Source organism: Rhinopithecus bieti, unplaced genomic scaffold, assembly GCF_001698545.2.
Source record: "Rhinopithecus bieti isolate Rb0 unplaced genomic scaffold, ASM169854v2 scaffold_4640, whole genome shotgun sequence".
Taxonomy (NCBI): domain Eukaryota; kingdom Metazoa; phylum Chordata; class Mammalia; order Primates; family Cercopithecidae; genus Rhinopithecus; species Rhinopithecus bieti.
Window position 1 is genome coordinate 1,517,649 of NW_016804643.1, and position 20,275 is coordinate 1,537,923.

Below are 20,275 nucleotides of genomic sequence, written 5' to 3' on the forward strand. Positions count from 1 at the left end.
TTGCAGGGACTCCTTCTTTTAAACGTAACTTTTGAACCACTGAACTGTGAGCAGATGCTCAGATTATAATCTATTCAGTTATGATATCAAACAGTAAATGGCTAAAGATACATGTTTTCATAGCTTTTTCAATAGCCTAAATAACATTAAGTTCATGGGTAGAGAATGATCATCTTTTGTATCATTCAGAAATGTTTGCTTGCAAGGAATTCATCTTTTTGGTTAATTTACCTAATTTGTGCTTTATTTTCTTTCTGTATTTAAGCTGGAATGTAAAGTAGGTCAAGGCTATTAATTAAGCTTGATCTGGTTTGCTGTGTTTGTCTTCATTATAAAATGGTGTAGCTGGAAGCCAGACACAACAGCTCTACCAAGACGTGATAAAGTAAAGCACTAGACTGAATTTTACAGATTCAGAGTCACTGCTGATTATTGTTAGATGTCTAAGTTGATTTCAAGTGGGAACTTATAGGAATTTCAAACTCTCAAGACTTGAATGATGAGGTAAAGGAAGGTACACCTTAAAAAAGCAGCTGATCAATTCCACCAGTTTGAATGAACATCATAGTATTTTATTGCTAACGGACAATGGCCTTTATCAAGGCTTACAAAAGAATATATCAATGAGAGAGTACTGAAAGACAATATTTGCTGAAACAAATTTCCTTAGAAATATATTGTGTCCTGTCCCCCAGATTTATATGTTGTGTGGTTTATAGTCATAGTCTAATTGTTTATAGCAGGGTCAGCAAACTTTTCTGTAAAGGGCCAGATCGCAAATATCTTAGTTTTTGTTGGTGTCTGTTATGGTTACTAAAATACGCCACTGTATCTCAAAAGCAGCCAAAGAAAATTTAAACACAGATAAGCTGTGTTCTAATAACATTTCATTTATAGATACTATACTTTGGATTTCATATAATTTTCACTTTTCATGCAAGGTTATTCTTCCTTTGATTTTTTTCAACCATTTGAAAAATGTGAAAACATTTTTTAGCACATGGACCATACAAAAATAGGTGATGGTCAGAATTTGGCTTGCCGGCTATAGTTTGCCAATCCCTTGGTTTACATTTTAATTTTCTGGAAGTCACAATAAGATATCCTAGAACATCAAGAAATACATTTAAAAAAACAAAATTATATACATGGAGCTTTATGGATTTTTTCTTGGAAAGTGATAAAAATATTTAAAAAATTATGAAACCAAAGTTTTTTAAAGTGGCTAAGCCACAAGAATAGTAAAGTTAAAGTTATACCAATATAATAATTTTGTTATTTCTATTTTGTATCTATGAAAATAGAGATGCTGAATTCAAAATATATTTAGTTTGATTAAACGTTACCTGAGGCCAAGTGAAACTGTCAGTGGCTTTGTTTGTAAACTTAGGATTCTCTATAAAATGAGATTAACTTGAACCTTTCACTAACATTGTAAGTTCTTGAATCTAAAATTTCACCATTCAAAAAATAAGAGAGACTGAAGACCACTTATTGTTATCCATTAGAATTTAAAGTATGATATTTGCTCATATATGCTCATCTGAGAAAAGCCAGAGCTACAACTATACTATCTCTCAGTTGAACACACCATCATTACATGACAGAATATAAATCTTGTTTATATTACATGAATTGTACTTTGAAATTAAATCATTTTTCTTTATATAATATTATGGAATTGGAAAGAATTTGTGACCAACTTTTCTTTCTATTTCAAATGTAATTTATCACAATTTTCATGTAACAAGTTATAATAATTGAATAATTTTTAAAAACTACTCATCTTTTAGAGATTTGAAATTGTTTATCCATAGAGTACACACATTTAAGAAAACTGTTTGTGCATTTGTGTTACTTATGTATTTGTGTTCAGTGTGATGTAGTTTTGAATTGCTGGCAGTGAGCAATTCTAATTAGAAACCTATTGATAAATATTTTAAAAATTAAGGTAATATATTTCCTATTTCTTAAAACTTATTTATCAATTCTATTAGAAATGTGTTGCCATCACTGTCAGTGAAGGTGAAAAGGAAATACTTAGTAGAACGATTGTATTGTTTACTTTTTTTAGTTTAAAAATCAAAGTTATTTACAGGGCTTTAAAAAAGTACAGGTCTGAACCCTGTTTTTAAAAATTGAAACCAATTAATTAAAGCTACTTATAAGACATAAAAAATACTAGTGAGACTTAAAAAAAAATGAGGAATGAGCTCACTAATTCAAGCATATTTTAATGGAATTTTATATATGGTGGGTACAATTTCAAAATCAATTTCTAGACACTAAGTCCCATTTCTTTTGTATTAAAATACATACAATAAATATAAATTATTTCTAGTGATGGGTAGATTGATTTGATGATTTTAGTTTGATTGATGTTTAGATGAAATTGAAAAGTTTAATTAAATTAATGATGGAATGTTAAATAGTAAAGCATTATCTTGAGGACTAAATGTTGACACACTTAACTTTCTATATTTTGATGATATGGCACTATCCCCTTTGTAGCAAGGTAATCATTCATTTAACAAACATTACTTGAAAATCTGCAGTGGATCTGACACTCTACCAGCTCCTAAATACAAAGACAAATATAATACTCTTCCTGTCATGAAGCTTAGAGATTTACTAGGAAAGAACAAAGATGTACATCCAAAGAGAGATTTTGCCCCCTAGGAGACATTTGGCAATGTCTGAAGATATTTTGGGGTGTCATGACTTGTGGGGGAACTATTCCTGGTATATAGTGGGTAGAAGCCAAGGATGCTGTTAAATATCCTACAATGCTGTTATGGCATCCTACAACAAAGAATTATCTGGCCCAAAACATCAATAGTGCCAGCTTTGAGAAATGCTGATCTAAATGCATAGCATTTTTAGAACTGCTATTATAGAATGATGCCTAGACTTTGATGAAAATACAGAAGAAGTGGTCAATTCTATGCGCAGGAAGGGATTGTTTTGATAGAAGTGTGTCTTGAAAGAAGAGCGTGGGAAGATTTTTGAAAAGCTGAACAGAGAGATGTCTGTGGAGGGTTGGTGGGCTTGGGAAGAGCTGCTTTATAGCTGGAAGTAGTAAAGTGAGCAAAGATATGGATATAGAAAACAACTTATTGAATTTGGGAACCGTAGCAAGTCTAGAGTGGATACGATGGGCATAGGGAATAGAAACATTCTATTGGGCAGATAAGAACTTTTTGTTGTTGTTGTTTTTTGCCGTGTCATGGAATTGGAGCTTTCTCCTGAATGGTGTTGAAAATAATAAAGGGTTTCAAGCAGGGACATGACATACTCAGGCAGTCTATTTATAGGATTCATCAACCTTGGTGTGAAATGTCATGGTTATTTAAGAAAGCACAAAATTTTATATCATTTGATCAGAAAAGAGCCACAGGGAGAGTGAGTCTCTCAGTGGGAAGAAGGATCCCTTCTTTTTTCCTTACAATTGTTTTACTTTTGGTCCAAAACTTTTCACTTTATTTTTAAGAACTCTATCAAAGAAATACAAACTGAATTCATTTTCAGTGGGTTCATAAACGCGCTGTGTTGCTGATTGGCTGACTCCTTCAGGCTTAAACTGCCATGTTGTAGCATCAGGGAACATTATCCTTTCTTGGAAGTTCTGTTTTCAGATTCGAGCTATGGAGTCATGGTGCAGAAAAAGAAAATACGCTTACCAGTAACAAAAGACAACTAGAAATGGAATCTCAAGTATAGCAAAACCTTATTCCTCTATCTCAGTGGTTCTTAATCTCAAATGCTTATTAGAATCACTGCAGGAAAAATTTGGACATTCATATTTCTTAAAACTCCTCAGGTAACTCAAATTGGCAGTTAGGATGCAGACCATTATATTATCTTAACTCAAGGATCTCTCCTATAAACACAGAATATTAATCTTCCAATTTTATTTTGGCTCCATAATGATTTTTTAAAGTATTTTTTTCTCCAGTAAACTCACTTTCTTATTTCCATTAAAAAGTAAAATAAATGTGCATTTTCTAAGCATACACCAACTTTCAAAGAGTAGCTTTCTGACATTGTTACAGTACAAGAGGGACCTAGACTATGATTTCTCATCTAATGTTCATGAGTTAGGTGAGTCTCAAGTAGCGGAGAGATAGCTAGAGATTTCAGCGTGGAGTTTTTCAATGGTGGCAATGCATACTCTTAAAAAGTCCTATTTTGTGCTGCGCAGCTCTGTAATTGATTGGTTAACATGGCTAGTAAGCAGTGTGCTAGCCATGGAAAGGCTGGGAGTTTGCTTTTCCTGCAGCCCATTCTCTACTCTTCAGCTATAGGTCACATATTCCATCCTAGGCAGCTGCTTTGGAAATGGGGGTTTTCTTACTAGAGTGCCACAGGAGAAACTGTGTACCAATGCTAATTCATCCTTGTAAAAAGCAACCAAAGATGTCAGTCTTAATCCTTTGTTTACAAATAGTCATTAATTATCTGCTCTATATAAGGGGATGATTTTCTTTTATCCATCAGGAAACAGAAAGGAAACGATGGTTCAACCTTTGTTCCCTATGAATTAATTACAACATTGCATCAATGAGCAAAAGAGAAAACACTATTGTTATAAATTGTCCTCGTCTCTCCAGTCTCTCGAATATACATATTTTTGCATTTCCTTTCTCTGCCATCAAGTTTTCCCTTTGTGAAAAATTTTCTTCTAGATACAAATTTCCTTCTAGGTACTTTCATATTTTTCTCCTTTAATTCACAAATGAATGCCCTATATCTATTCCCTCTACTTCCTTACCATAATATATATTTATAACAAGCATCCTCCCAAGACACACACAACTGAAGAATCAATCAAACTCTGTAATCCAACTTTGAGTCTTTACCTAGAACTTGGGAAAATACATTTTCTCTCGACATTGTTCTTGTAAGTGTTCAGTCTTGGAATGCTAGTTTCCTCTTGTTTGCTGCTTCTGTGAACCCAATCAAAACTTGTCTGTGGGTGGGAGGATTCAGCCCATGGGCACCATGCTGCTGTCTTGCTCTAAACCACTAACTTTTAAACTTTTTGACTATGACTCACGGTAAGATATGTTAATAGTGATCTAATATTTACACACCTATAAATTCATACAAGGCACATATATATTTTACGAATACATTATATACACAGTGCTCTGTAAGATGTTCCATTCTATTCCAATACTTTCTATTTGCTCCTATATTATGCTATCCTATTCTGTTTCATGAAAATTGCTGCTCTTGACTCATTCACCAATATTCTAGCACATTATTCATTGCAAATTATTATTCTAATCTAAACCCGTGATTTTCAGCAGGGCCTGTGGAACAGGGAATTAGTAAAACTCTCCAGGGTGTGTAGGTAGTTTGAAAAATAGCTGTTTTATTTTGTTGTTGTTGTTCTCTTACTTTGATTTCTTTTAGTGAAGAAAGCTAATTTATTTAGAAGTTCAAATATCACATACAGGAGGAAATTTGACTGTTTTATGTTTTTCAAATATCTAATCCCTGATCTTTTTCAAGTCCATTTATATTTCATCTTTGTTTGATGGCACTGACCAAGGAATAGACCAAACTAAACAGCTATTGTCATTCAATTGGCAAGTAGTTATGTATTTCTGGATGACATCTTTTGTGTAAGTCTCTGGGTAGAGATAGTTTCGTCATGATGAATCTTGGTTTTCATACTGTTCTTGATAGAACTTTTACCAAAATATTATGAAATTTATTATATATTATAATATACAGAAAAGGTGGGGGTCTTCATGCCTGTAAATGTTTATGTTCAAATTTGCCAAAAATCCTGATTTACTAGTTATAATGCAACATTATCTGCAATCTGAACCAGAATAATACATCCTTCTGCTCACCTCCTCCCTGCCCCTGGTCCTAGCCCCACTAAAGTAAATTTTCCTTTGACAGAGATCCATTGCTAGAACAGCTTACCTTGCCTACTGTGGCTCACAGCTATTTCTAGAGCTTGCCTGGTGTTTCAGATCCCAAAGAACATTTTGCTTATTGAGATAGGAACTGAAAGTTATGTTTAGCGTTATGTCTCATATCCCCAACTTTGACTATGGTAGGGATATAATTTTCTTAGAATTATGTTCATCTCATCCAAGACACAAAAGCATGTTAGCTGTCTTCTTAAGTAATAATTTTCCTTCCCTTCAATGCTTTCATTCTCCAATATCTTGACACCATTTACTTTGATCCTTTAAATAAGTTAGTCTTATTTCTACTTCTATGCCTTAAGCCTACTAGATGAAATATCCTTTGCAAATTCTATAACTTAGTTATGTTATATTTCAAATATACAAACACTGAAATAGTATAATTAGTATGATCGTTAACATTTTGACATATTTCCTACACACACGCACACACACACATGCACACACACACACACACACGAACATTTTTTAAAGAGCCATTTCGAAACAATAATACTGCCACTACTTAAAAGTTAGAATTGGGCTGGGTACGGTGACTCATGCCTGTAATCCCAGCACTTTGGGAGGCTGAGCAGGTGGCTCACCTGAGGTCAGTAGTTCAAGACCAGCCTGGCCAACATGGTGAAAACCCGTCTTTACTAAAAATACCAAAATCAACCAGGTGTGGTAGCGCATGCCTGTAATCCCAGCTACTCAAGAGGCTGAGGCAGGAGAATCGCTTGAACCTAAGAGGCAGAGGTTGCAGTGAGCCGAGATTGTGCCACGGCACTCCAGCCTGGGTGACAAGAGTGAAACTCTGTCTCAAAAAAAAAAAAAATTCAGAATTCATACTTAATTCTTTCCTTTTAATTATTAATTTCCAATGTAAAGATTTGTGTAATGGTTATCTTCATTTGTCTATGAGTGATTTTATGAAATCCATAAAATAGAAGCAATTAGTATAGTGCTAATTGAAGTGCTTAAAAGTAAGGGCTTAAGTTTTAGGTTCTCCCAGATTTCAACACTGACTGTTCAGTAATACTTTTGGGTATATATGCTACTTGATCCAACTGGCTAAAACTTTTGTGGATGTGATTTCATCATGTCTGAAAGCATCATATTTTGTGGATGTAGTTTTATTGTTCACAAGCAGCTATAAATTTTAGAAATTATTATTTCAGGAGATGGTTTTAGTTGTCTTCTTTTATGTTACTTATAGCAATCATGCAACTATTTAAGAAAAACATTTAGCCACTTGACATCAATTTCCAGATCTAAAGAGCAAAGGCAGTTCTGTTTGCTTCAACACCTTCCTGAGTGAGGTCATGAAGTTTAATATTACATCCCCCCAAACAGGTCAACAACTAATTAAAAAAAAAAATCATGAACGTTAATGAGAACAGGGTTGAAAATGTGTTTTGGGCAGAATAAAGTACCATTATAAATTACAGCAGCCTATTTTATTTCGTGATTCCTAAAGGTCATTGAGAAGCAAAATGTAGACTCAAAAGAAATAGAAGTATACCACCAATAACGACTGATTTTTTTCACGTAATTTTAATTTTGCCATTTTGTCTGGAAGGAAGGACAAAATCATCCCAAAGCAGAAGGGCTAATGTTTTCTTTAGCAACATGGAGATTAGGCTGTAAGATTTCTTGCTGATTTTATCTCTTAAACAATGACCAGAGGGAGATATGAGTGTTTTGGGGATGCATCACTTGCCACCTCTTCAATTGTCATGGATAAAGCAAGAAGACAATGGAAGATCTCTAAATCCTTTTGGAATAGTAAAGCCTACATTCTGATAAAGGAGGTGATATTTGAAGGTGGTCCTAGGGAATGTATTACTATTTTATCCCTCAGTTGCTAAAACATCATAGTTTCACAGGCACTTTATCTCTAGGGCAATACTTCATTTCACATATGAAGTATTTGGCAGTAAGACCCAGCATGTGACATTCCCAAGAGCACACACACAATTAGTGACAGAATGAGAACCAGAGCCCAAGCCTACAGTTATATTTATTCAAGGGAGTGCCCTGGTGTGTGGCATAAATGACATGTTACATGAAATGCACAGACAACATGAAAACACAAATATCTCAGTGAGCCTCTAAAAGTTGTTGGCAGGCTTAGCTCACTACTTATGGTGGTAAAGCATTTTTTTTCTTAAAAAACTTTCACTGCCATTAGATCATAAAGATAGTTTCCTATATTAACTTCTGTAAGTTTTACTGTTTTTAATGCGATTATTATAAAGTTTAAGTGCTTCCCTTTGATTAAAAGTTTTTGAGGAAGAAACAGATATTCTATGCAATTAGTGAAGTCACATCAAACTGGCATTTTTATTAACAAACTCAACTATATATTCTCGGAAAAAAGAGGGAAGTGCAATTAATGAAAATAGTATGTGTAGCCTTTCTGTTGTTTTGGTCAATGAATTTATTTATGACCCTGTATAAATGTGAGAGACAATATCAAACAGATTTGCTTCCATTGGTTTTAGTTCCCATATAACTCTCTTAGTGTGAGCATCTCACCTTGTAGTCTATGATTTTACGGTTTAAAGAAGTGAATCTTACATCTAACATGGCTTCTGAAGCAAAGCAACCATTTTTTTTTGTGTGTTCACTATGAAGTTTTGATCCCCTACATTGAATTATTTAAAATATATTCTAAAGTTTTAAGAATTAATATTCAAATAAAAAACTAGGCCCAAATCTAGTCATTCCTCAAGATTTTAAGTTCAAATTCTGACTTAAAACATTCAATAATAATTTTAAGTGGACTTTGAAAAATGTTTCGTCTTATATACAAAACCAGTTGATTGATGTACTGAAAAGGAAATCAAATATACTACATTTTTAGTAGGGGCAGTTTAATATGTTTACAGGAGTTTAATTATCTGCGTATTAAAAATCTCAAGCTTTTAACAACGTAAAAATAAAAATAAATTGTTCAATTTAGGTATTAATAACTATATAGTATAATATATATATTATATAATAGAGGAATATACTGTAACTTGGTTATATATATAACCTTGGTAGCATTTCAGTTTTACATAAGAAGTTTCAATTGTTTACTTGTTACACACTTTAAGTCGTAATAAAAAGACTAACCGGTTACTTAAGTAGATCAAATTCTTTAACACATTTGAACTGCTAAAAAAACCAACATGCATAGATTCTTTAACATTAAAACATTTATCTAATTGTCGAGTCTTTTAAACATGTGCTTACATATGCCTGGGGTTAAGCGATGCTCATCCATTTGAAATGCACTTATCTTCTAAACTAACTGAAATTACTTATTAGTCAAAGGTTTCGGCTGGGACGATGGCTAGATTCTTATTTTCAACCATCATGCAACATAATCCTATTTATAGTCTATGTAAGGACTTAATAAATTAGGGAAGTTCATTTCATTGTTGTTATAGCCCACACAACTCATCTAGCTCATGTATCTAAGTATCTAACATCCCTTAGATGCAAATGACACATTACCCAATTCTCTCTGCAACCATGCAGCTTTTAATATTTGATTAAACTTTGCATTTCTTGATTCTTAACATATTTGAATAACTTGTCATGCCACTTTATTTCTGATTTGACAGAATCTTGCATTTTCTCCCATTCTTCTGGTCTGGTAGGACCATAGAATTACAAATTTAAAATGTTATCTGAGGAAGGGAAATTTCTTTATTACAAGAGACTAATGGAATATAGCAACCAAATGTAATACATAATCATTTTCACTTAGTTGTATGTATCTCCTTGGCCTATTTTAGGGTTTCCTGGATTGGGGGGAAAAGCTATGTGATATATTTTTTGTGAATTGAGAAAGTTTGACTACGACTTGATATTGGATTGTAACTTTCTTGAGACTGATAATGCCATTGTGGTTATGTGAAGAAGGGCCTTATTCTTATGAGATGTGTGTTGGAATATGGATCAAAATGTCTAAAACTTACTTCCAAATGACTCAATGTCCACCACTACCACAACAGATAGATGGGTGGGTAAATAGATGGATGTATATGTGTTTGGATAAATACATAGATAAAAAAGATGAGAAATACAATATCTGATTAGAATCTCCATATCTCAAGGGTGTATTAGACTCTGTTATAGTCCTAGTTTCTGAGAATGTAACTTGTGAATCATTCTTGATTCCTTTTTCATACTCATTCTGCACCTAGAAGGCAACAAGTCCTGTTATTTCTTTTTCAAAGTAATATTTTAAGTATGTTTACTTTAATGCACCCCTAGTATTATATTGCTAGCACTCAATTCAAAGGTCTTCAACGATTTTTCCATTCCACTTAGGAGAAAAGGTGCAGCCTGGCCCTGCTGCCTACAGGGAGACTTAACTTCTGGTCCTCTCCTCCTAGCTCAGGATGATGAACTTTCTTCCAAAACAGTTTCACAAACCATTGATTGTTTTGATATTGGAGAACCTATGGTCATGCGATGAACGCTACCTAGTTCGCCTTGCTCCAGCCTTCATCTGACTAACTCGACTCAGTCCTTCAACACTTTTCAACTATCGCATTTCTCAGAAAGTCTTTTCTTGACACCTGCCATCTAAATCAGGTTCTACTGTGCTTTACTTTTCTTTCATAGCAATTGCCTAGTATATTTTGTAAACATTTTTAATGTGCTTGATTATTAATTTAATAACTCCCTCCGTCTTTAGTCTATAAGCTCTGTGTAGGTAAAGCCTATGTTTGTTTTGCTTACTACTGGCTTCCCAAGACCCTGAGTCCAACACTTACAAACTGCTCACCAAAAATATGTGAAATAAATAAGTTAATTAATTAACAGAAATCTCAAAGAGAGGAGTACTATTGGAAAAAGAGCTGTTTTATTCTTAGGAAAGGGTTGACAAAGATGTGAAATTATATTGCCGTTACTCATTGTTAGTGCCCATGAACATACTTTTGAACATTGGGGAGTGGGTTTATATTCAGCCAAAAGATATTGACATTATGTCCCTTGTGATTGATTTCTGTGCTGTGCCTTCTCGTAAATATTTTGCCTATCATCTCTATTGAGAAAGAAATATATTTATTCTGAAGTAATAATACTAATAATCAAGTTTATTAGAGGGAAATTAGCAATTAAGATAACTAGTAAAATTATTATTTTATTATTAATTTGTTATGATTACACTTCATGAAAGGAGGAAGGAAGTCAATATGCTAGCATATCTTCAGTGCTGCTTCAGAAGAATAAAATGTGCAAATATCTTGAAAAGGAACCTGGTGAATTATTAAGGGAAAGCTTTTAAAGTGACTTAGTTCAATGTGTCATTTCACTTACTCCCCCAAAACTAAGGTACTACAATAAATGTTCTAAACACTGTAGATCATTTAAATGCTGTAGATTACTTGAGAAAACCCTCAACAGAAAGACAAATGAGGAAGGCAGGCAAAGGGAAATAAATGAACACTCAGTTTGTGTCAGAGAAAATTGGAGTAGGTTTTTCTCTTAGGAGCAGCCTTTAGCTTTCATATTTACTTATGGTATACATCAGAATCTTAAGAGCCATAAAATTTCTGAATGTCTTCTTGATGGCTAAACATATTTCCTGCTTTGTTTGAGGCATTATTCAGAAAGTACATGGTGTGTTTTTTTCTTTGTTTAGCAAGACAAGGACATTCTACATTAATGAATGTATATGTACATACTAATGAATATTTCCAATGAAAGTCATATATTTTCATTTTTTAAAAAATATATATGTTGACTCTATTGTCCAAGTGCAAGATAAAGATAAAGAATGTAGAGCTTCAGTCTAGACGCCGCATCAGAAAACATGTTTCTTTATTAAGGAGTTGTGATCCTTAGCACTTTAAAACTAATGATTTATAGCTGGGCGTGATGGCTCATGCCTATAATCCTAGCACTTTGGGAGGCCGGGGTGTGTGGATCGCCTGAGGTCAGGAGTTCAAGACCATCCTGGCCAACATGGTGAAACCCCGTCTCTACTCAAAATACAAAAATTAGCTGGGCATGGTGGCAGGTGCCTATAATCCCAGCTACTTGGAAGGCTGAGGCAGGAGAATCACTTGAACCCAAGAGGCAGAGGCTGCGGTGAGTCGAGATCACGCCATTGCACACCAGCCTGGGTGACAAGAACGAAACTCTGTCTCACAAACAAACAAAACAAACAAACAAACAACACTAATGATTTTGGAGGGTGAGTTAATATGTACTTTTCCTGGAAAGTAGACTGTGTAACATCAAGATTCTTAACTGGGCAATACAGTTGCCTACCTGTGTGGCTTTTGTGCCTGTTTACCTAGGCACTAAATCTATTCGTTGTCCAATGCTGGAGTAGAGTTTCATCCTTTAACTTACACTTTGATCTCTGTTAAAATACACACATTTTTTTTCTCCTTTTTCCTGAGAACTTTAAATGTTTCCAGTAATTTAAACCTTAGTGAACTGTTGTGATCTTTTCTGCAGAGCAGGTTTGAGTGAGTGATATAGAAGCACCAAGTATGAGGCCATGCCCCTGCAGGAACGGCAGCCTGTGGAGAGTAGCTGCTCAGTAAATGCAGAGGAGAGCCAAGAATGAGAGGACTGGGGCATCACCAATGCCAAAGAACTCGTTTCATAGTTTTGTGAATCTGTATGATAAAAAGTTAGCTTTAGTTTATTGGGGAAAAGTGCATGAATCTCAGATTGATGTTTAACATTTGAAGAGATGTATTTAGTTTGAATTTTCTATTTTTCTTTCCAACTATAACAACAGATCAGCCTATATCAAGGCAATAAAATTAAGGAAGTTTAAAAGTTTGATAAATTGTTGAGCTCATTTGACTCTGCAAAAGTTATTTCTTGAGAGCAGATAAAGGCACTTTCGAACATGTTCACTTTTTTTTCAGGTCACAGGGGTGCTATTTAATAAATTACTTTTCTCAGGCACTAAGAGCCACCTTTATTCATCTGAAAAGGTTAATGCAGATTTTTAAAGTGTCCAAGTTATTCCCAAGAGTAATTTGTGCACTAGGAAAGTCTATTTTATTTGAGAAGTACCTAAATAGCAAGAAAAAAAAGCAAGTGAGGATACGTTATAGACACAGAGATCTGGGTTGTTCATAATCAATGTTCCCTGCCAGCAAGCTTCATTTATATGGGTTAATTATATATCTCTGACCACTTTATTTAAAATTTCAACATTTCTTCCCTTCTACCTTACAACTTCCTACTATTCTTCTTGCTTTATTCTTCTCCATAGCGCTTATCACAAATATACTCTATATTTTACTCATAGATTTTGATTCCTTCTGATTTCTCTTAGAAGTTAGAATGTAAGTTCTATGCAGATATGCAGATAAAAAATTTTCTAATTGCTGTACCTTAGCATCTCCCCACCCCCTGGAGAGTATCAGACACATATAAACATTCAGTAATTATTTGAACAGCGTACACAGGAATAAATGAATTCTGATCAAATTTACCAAGGAAATTGCCAAATTTCCATTTGATTTAGAATTATATGCATCATTTTCTGGAAGGTGGTGCCACATATAATAGTTGAAGGTGGTTTCTGGAGTCATTGTTCTGGGCGTGAATCCTGATTCCGACACTGGCTGTCTGCTTAGCATTGGGCAAATTACTTCAGATTACTGTGCCTTAGTTTTCTCATTCCCCAGTATAAGGAGAATAAATTGCCTGTCTCATAGTTAGAAAACACGTATAAAAGTACTTAAAACACTCTGGTACACAGTCAGCTCTTAAAACTTGTAAGTATTACATTAAATCAATTTTTGAAAAGAACAATATTCTTTATGCACTCACTGCCTAAATGAAATAGAGTCATGAAAATTGTGTAGATATTAACAAATATTTTGTCTCAATCATCTGAATTATTTAATTCAAAGCATATCTTAAGCATACATTATTAATATAATTTACTTTCTGAAAATCAGTAGGACATTAATTTTATTTATTTGAAAAACTCCAATCAAGTCAAACAGAGTAATGTAATAATTCCAAATGTCAAGCTCGTTTTTGAATTCTGCATTGCCATTTACTATGTCTGTGACCCTGTGTGAGTCAATTAAAATCTTTAAGCTTTGGTTTTCACATTTTAACATAAGTAAAATTAAATCTATGTAATTAGTTGACTATTAAACATAGAACAGTACCTGGTACATACAGTAACAGATCTCAATAAAAAGATTAAACAAAGATTATTTTATATTAAAATCTAAAGAACAATGTTTGTGACAGAACTATATCAATTAATATAAAATTGAGGAGGAATTGAAAGTGCATTATATTTTTCTGTCTCCAAATTTAATTCTAAGCAAAGAAATTAGAGATTTACATGTTGGACGAAGTTATTTTAAAAAGAAAATTTAGTATGAGAAATATTGACATATTTGACAGCAAATCACTTAGCATATGATTTCCTCTTCTATTAGTAACAGTTTATGAGATACAGGTGTCTCTTTTTTATATAAACACTTCTGAATTTCTTAAAATTCAACATTTTACTTGTAATCCTCCTTCTCCTCCCCATTCCCATCAATTTAAACTTATGAAGATTCTAAGTAAGAAACACATACAAAACTCTTTTGCACACACATCTTCAAGGCCATTATCATCTCAGAATGTGGTATTAATATTTTGTATTATTGGATGTATTAGGCAAGTCATTCTTGTAAACCACTATTAGAATCCAAGCAGAGACATTGGTTTCTGTACTTAGATGTGGTGGAGAAGGTGAAAAATGCTTCTGCTCAGATTCTCTGTCAAGAGTTTGCTGGAGCCACAGTGCGACAGCAAGCACCTCAGATTATTCCAGAGTAAACCACAAGAACCGGGTTCTACATTCTGAAGAGAAAGTCCACTAAACCTTTATAACCAGATCAGGACTAAAATACACATGTCTGGAATTGCACCTGTGTAAGAGCCAGGGAGCCTGAGCAGCCAGGATGATACGTTTTTGAGCAATGTAAAGGGTGTTAACATAGTCCCCCAATCCCATACAATTCAATTTCAGAAAAGAATTTAGGGACTGTGGTAAAATAGCATCTCCAAGCTTGCTATGGCAAGAGGATGCTCAGGTTTTCCATGTGCAGGGGAAATGATGAAGGTAAGGTTGAGGATTGGAAATTTGCAAGATAATAGTTCATCAGTTCGTTTTAATTTATAGTTGAACTATAAAGAACCTCCAGAAGGCTTGAAAATGTCATAAGCTCTACCAAGAGTGTAGAAATTAAAAATAGAGATACTGCCTCTATAAGAGATATGGGTGTCCTCTTAAAATTCCTTGCTTAATGTGCCTTAATATTAAAACACAGATCAAACTGTACTATTCTTTATGCACTTACACTTTGTAAGTCTATGATCATCATCTTGATTTTTTTTTTTTTTTTCCTAAGACGGAGCCTCGCTCTGTAGCCTAGGCTGGAGTGCAGTGGTGCGATCTCGGCTCACTGTAGGCTCCACCTCCCGGGTTCACACCATTCTCCTGTCTCAGCCTCCCGAGTACCCCGGACTACAAGTGCCTGCCACCACGCCCAGCTAATTTTTTGTATTTTTAGTAGAGATGGTGTTTCACCGTATTACGCAAGATGGTCTCGATATCCTAACCTCGTGATCTGCCCGCCTCGGCCTCCCAAAGTGCTGGGATTACAGGCATGAGCAACCGTGCCCGGCCTTTATCTTGATTTTTAAATGACAAATCTAGAGAATGGCTGAGAAGGGATTATTTGAATCCTATCAATATATTTTCTGTTAAAGAAAGCTGCCTTCTATTTCCACCTCTTATTCATTAAAAAATGTTAGGGTATTAATCTGCATGAAAATGCAGTAGGTTTTCTTACAGAGAGTAGGACAGTGTCATGCCTTTTTTGGACAACCTTAGGTGTGATTTAAAGCTTTGAGGCTAAGAGTTTACTACTTGTTCTCAGTGAGCTGTTTCAATTAACACGAGTTTTCATTTATTTTGGCCAACACAAATGTGTCTAGTTTAGTCAATAATAATGTTTTGCTGTTTTCACAATGAGAAATAAGGACTTCTGTCTCTTTAAAATAATTTTATTCCTCATAATGCCCCATTATAAAATATATCTATAAAGCAAATTGTATTAATTACATAAAATTATTTACTCATTATAAGATGAACAGATCTATTAAAGGATACAAAATGTAAAAAGCTAAAGAAAATGGCTGATGATAAACGGCAATAAAGAAAATCTTAAATTTAATAACATGAAATTTAGGTAGCTTGTTCAACAAACTTTACTATCAGAAAGACTTAGGGTTGAATTCTAGTTCCTCCACTTATTTTCGTGTCATTTAAACTTCCTGAGACTCATTCTTTTCTCTGTACATGCAGCAATAATTGTAATCTCACCCATCATTATAAAAAATATAAATGAGCAGCTATAGGAAAGTTATCTGGCACCAAGTGCCTTCTTTGTGCAAAGTGTACATTCAAGAAATGTTATTTTCTCTGTGAAAAATATATTAGCTAGAAAGCATTTCAGAACCACAAAATAACTCACCAACTTAAATTCCTGATTCTGTAATTTCTTAGAATACAACTCTATGTTGGGGACAACAGTGTGGGTCTAGAGTTTCCAGTGTCTTCCAGGAGTTCTTGAGACCCATCATGAGAAGGAAGTGGTGGGGCAGGGAATAAATGTGGGTGCAGTGGAGTGTATTGCTTATTCAGGCTTCTTTCTTTTCTAGTGTCTTCCAAAGACTCCAAAAGAGCAAGACTGTCTTATTCTATTTGAAGTATGTTGAGGAGCTAGATAATGATGGCGCAGGTATGGCCAAGAGCGCCTTGGGTCTGGGTCAGCCACTGGTATGAGCCTTTTGCTTATGGACTGTCACAGGCAATCAGAACTAACTAGGCATATGGCTGTTCTCTCCAAAGTCTTTAGATCTGTGCCTAAGTACTATGTGATAGTGCTGAAGGAAGGAAGGAAGTGCCTGCTGAATTAGTATTTTTTTCAGTCTATTTTTAAGAGTAAGCATACCTTTCTTTCCCACATCCTCACCAAAGTGACCTTATTCACTGTAAACTTGTTATTGTGAAATGATGATTCAAAAGCAAGATGTGTTTCCTTCCTTTTCCTAAAGACTTGATTAATTATCTAAGGGCAGATCTTTAAGGACAGCTAAAACACCATTTTCCCTCCAAAACCCTAGCTTTTAAAATGCACTAAATTATTTGAGTAAACCATTTGCAATTTTATTTTCTTTTTGCTTTTTATGCATAGACCAAAACCACCAACCCAAAAGACTTTTTTCAGGGTACAAACTATGCTCTGAGAATAAGTTAGGTATTTCTGAAAGATGTTTTAACTCTATCAGGCCAATAAATGGGCATCCAAGAAAAGAATTATTAAATGCAAGACTGACCGGTGTTTAAGTATTAAAGTCCATTTCTATTTAACTGTTCAACCCACACTGATATGTTTTAAAACATCTTCCATTACTTTATCCTAAGAATTCAACGTTTTCTTATGTCTGTATCAGTCCTTACTACCCACCAAGGAACAGTCGTGGGAGGAACTGCAATATCGTTCACACACATAGTATTTCCCTGTTCTTCCTTTTGCTTTATCACTATGTCTCCTAAGAAAATGACACACAAACCATTGATTTTGAAAAGTGGCAGTAGTCTGGAATTTTTCTGTTGGGGGAAATTTTTTTCTATTGAGGGCAAATTGTTATTTGGTCATTAAGATTATTGAGATTCCTCTTAGAATCAAGTATTCAACATTTAAATTCCTCTGACTATATATTTGTTGGCATTAAAAAATGTAGACTCATCTCCAAATTGGTTAGTCTGCCTAGTTATGCTATTCCAATCTGCTAGATACTTGGTTTGAGTTCTTCCTATGCATAATAAAGAATTTTCCTTTTGTAAACTTTATGATTTATACTTTAGCTCTTCTACTATGAAAATCTAGCTTTGTCACCCTTAGCCAACAGAAGGCAACAATGAAAACAATATTGAAATGTTATAACCCAAATATCTGCCTTTACTACTGATAATCCTCAGTTATTTCATGAGCTTTGGCTGCATGGATGTAGACTACTTATCCAACAGTGAGCTGAGATCAGCCTCAGTTTTTCCAGTAAGTAGGAGTGAAGGAGTAAGTAGGAGTGTCCACATGATAGATATCTCTTTTCCAGGTTTTGCAATGGAACAAATATGGTTGCTGCTGCTTCTAACAATTAGAGTGCTTCCAGGGTCTGCTCAGTTCAATGGCTACAACTGTGATGCCAACCTCCACAGTAGATTTCCTGGTAAGTGTAAGCCTAATCTATTCTCTGAAAGAGTGATTATATTTGAAGAGCAAGTCATTTAAATATATATGGAGAACGGGGGGCTATCTCTTTACATTAAATGGATATTAACAAATGGCAAATGACAAGACATTTTTCTAGAGCTGTAATTTACATCCATATTAACATACAAAGTGTTCATCATAGTTAATATTATTATAATGGCTGCTCACAGATATGAAAAATATTGCCTATTGTGTAAAAAATTGGGAGAGACTAATTTCATTCAAAATTTGCAAAATTTGTATCTTTTTTTCTCATAAATTAATTCAGACTTTAAAAAACTGCTCTTAAATGCTCATATATTTATTTAGGAATAATCTTAAGAAAATGATTGTGAAATATTGTACAACACAAAAAAATGCTATTTCAATGGAATGATGATTACCACCAAAGTACACAGTGAGCTTCAGAATGAATTTCACAGAAGCCCATCAACGTCGTGACAAATACGAGATTTGGCAACATTGATGGGCATGTCCCACAGGTTTCTAAAACCTGCACCCAATGAGAAGTTACTCAACGTTTTACTTAAGTATTCATCATTTTATATTAGCTAAAGCAATGGAACCACAGTTCAACATTTACCAAATAAAGATTAGATAATCGGACATACTTTTCCAAGTCTGCCGTGCAAATGGAATCTCTCTGGCCATGGTTTACATTCTCAAAACCTGTCAGTCCTCCTGTGTTTGGAGCATTCTGTGGAACAGCAAACCTGCATAGAGCAATCAGTAGGTAGTTACATAGATAAAGTGCGATTTCTACAACAGAGCACACATCAGAAATTGTCTGAATGTCTTCATGAACTTAGACGTAGGATGTAAGTGGTTGGTTTGTTAGTAAAATATGAAGGTCATGGTGGGAATGACTAAAGGAATTCGGGGAAAATATGCTAAGGCAGAGTTGTTAATGGCTTTCAATATCAACAATGAGCTTATTTACATTTGTTATTATGGAAAATTTCAAACATATATAAAAGTAGAGGTTAGTAGAAAGAGCATTCATATTGATTATCCAGCAGTATCAATTATCAAGATTTATAAATTTTGTTTGATCTTTGTCCTTACCACTCCCATCTCTAGCATATTTAAAATAAATGTATTATTCATGCTTTGGTGTTTATATGTGATGGAAAAGAACTTAAAAATCATTATCCTTTACGTATACATAAAATAAGCTCAACAGTAATTTCTTAATATCATTAAATTCAGCCAAGTTGCCTCTAAAATCTTCACACAGAGTATTTGTTGATATATCTTTCATTTCATTTTGTTTTATAACTGTGTCCTCTGTCCTTTGCTTTTACAAAATGCTATTTATCTCTTTGAGCCATTTGGTCATTTGTCATGTAGAGTTCTGACACTGGATTTGGCCGACTGCAACTCTCAGGTGTCACTGAACAGGCTCCTCTTTCCCTGTCTATCCTGTAAACCAATTAGAGCTAGAAGTTTGAGTAAATTCAAGTACAATTATTTTGGTGAGAACGTGTGTTATGTAGTGTAATAAAAGTGTTTTCTCTTAATTTTGAATGCAATTGAGTCATTGAGTCTTTTTAAACATAACCTTTTAAAGGTTTGATGTGGTCACATTTTGTTTTAGGAAGAGACATTAGGAGAAGTGTGCAAGATAGAATCAAGTTAGGATAGACAAGAGACAGAGAGAAATATCCTGAAGGCAGTGGAAGCACTACAAGGGGACAGTTATTAAGAGATATTTTTGTGGTAGACTCAGCAGAAAAGGAGAATTGAATTGATTTGGGAGGTGAGAGAAGATTAGAGGATGTTTTTAACTGGAACAACTGGATGATAATGTTGTTAACAGACAAAAACATAGGACACTTGCATGTTTTAGAAAGGAAGTTCGAGTTTGGAAATAATGGGCTTGAGGCATTTTTAGAATATGTAGTGGCAGTTTCTTTCTGTTCAGTAGTAGGAAATGTGGAGCTGGGTCTGAGAAGAGAGATCAAAACTGAAGATGGCTGTATGAGAGTTGATTCCCTGTGCAGTGGATAAGCC

At 34.3% G+C, this 20,275-nt stretch overlaps 1 protein-coding gene across 2 annotated transcripts in view; it reads left to right on the forward strand.

Annotated features, from left to right (window-relative positions):
- Positions 1-20,275, forward strand: part of ZPLD1 (zona pellucida like domain containing 1) — a 272,321-nt gene that overhangs the window by 212,843 nt on the left and 39,203 nt on the right. For both annotated transcript variants that reach the window (XM_017869531.1, XM_017869532.1), the window contains one exon: positions 18,105-18,218. In XM_017869531.1, the coding sequence (XP_017725020.1) occupies positions 18,113-18,218 (106 nt within the window). In that variant the 5' untranslated portion in view covers positions 18,105-18,112. The remainder of the gene's footprint in view (positions 1-18,104; positions 18,219-20,275) is intronic.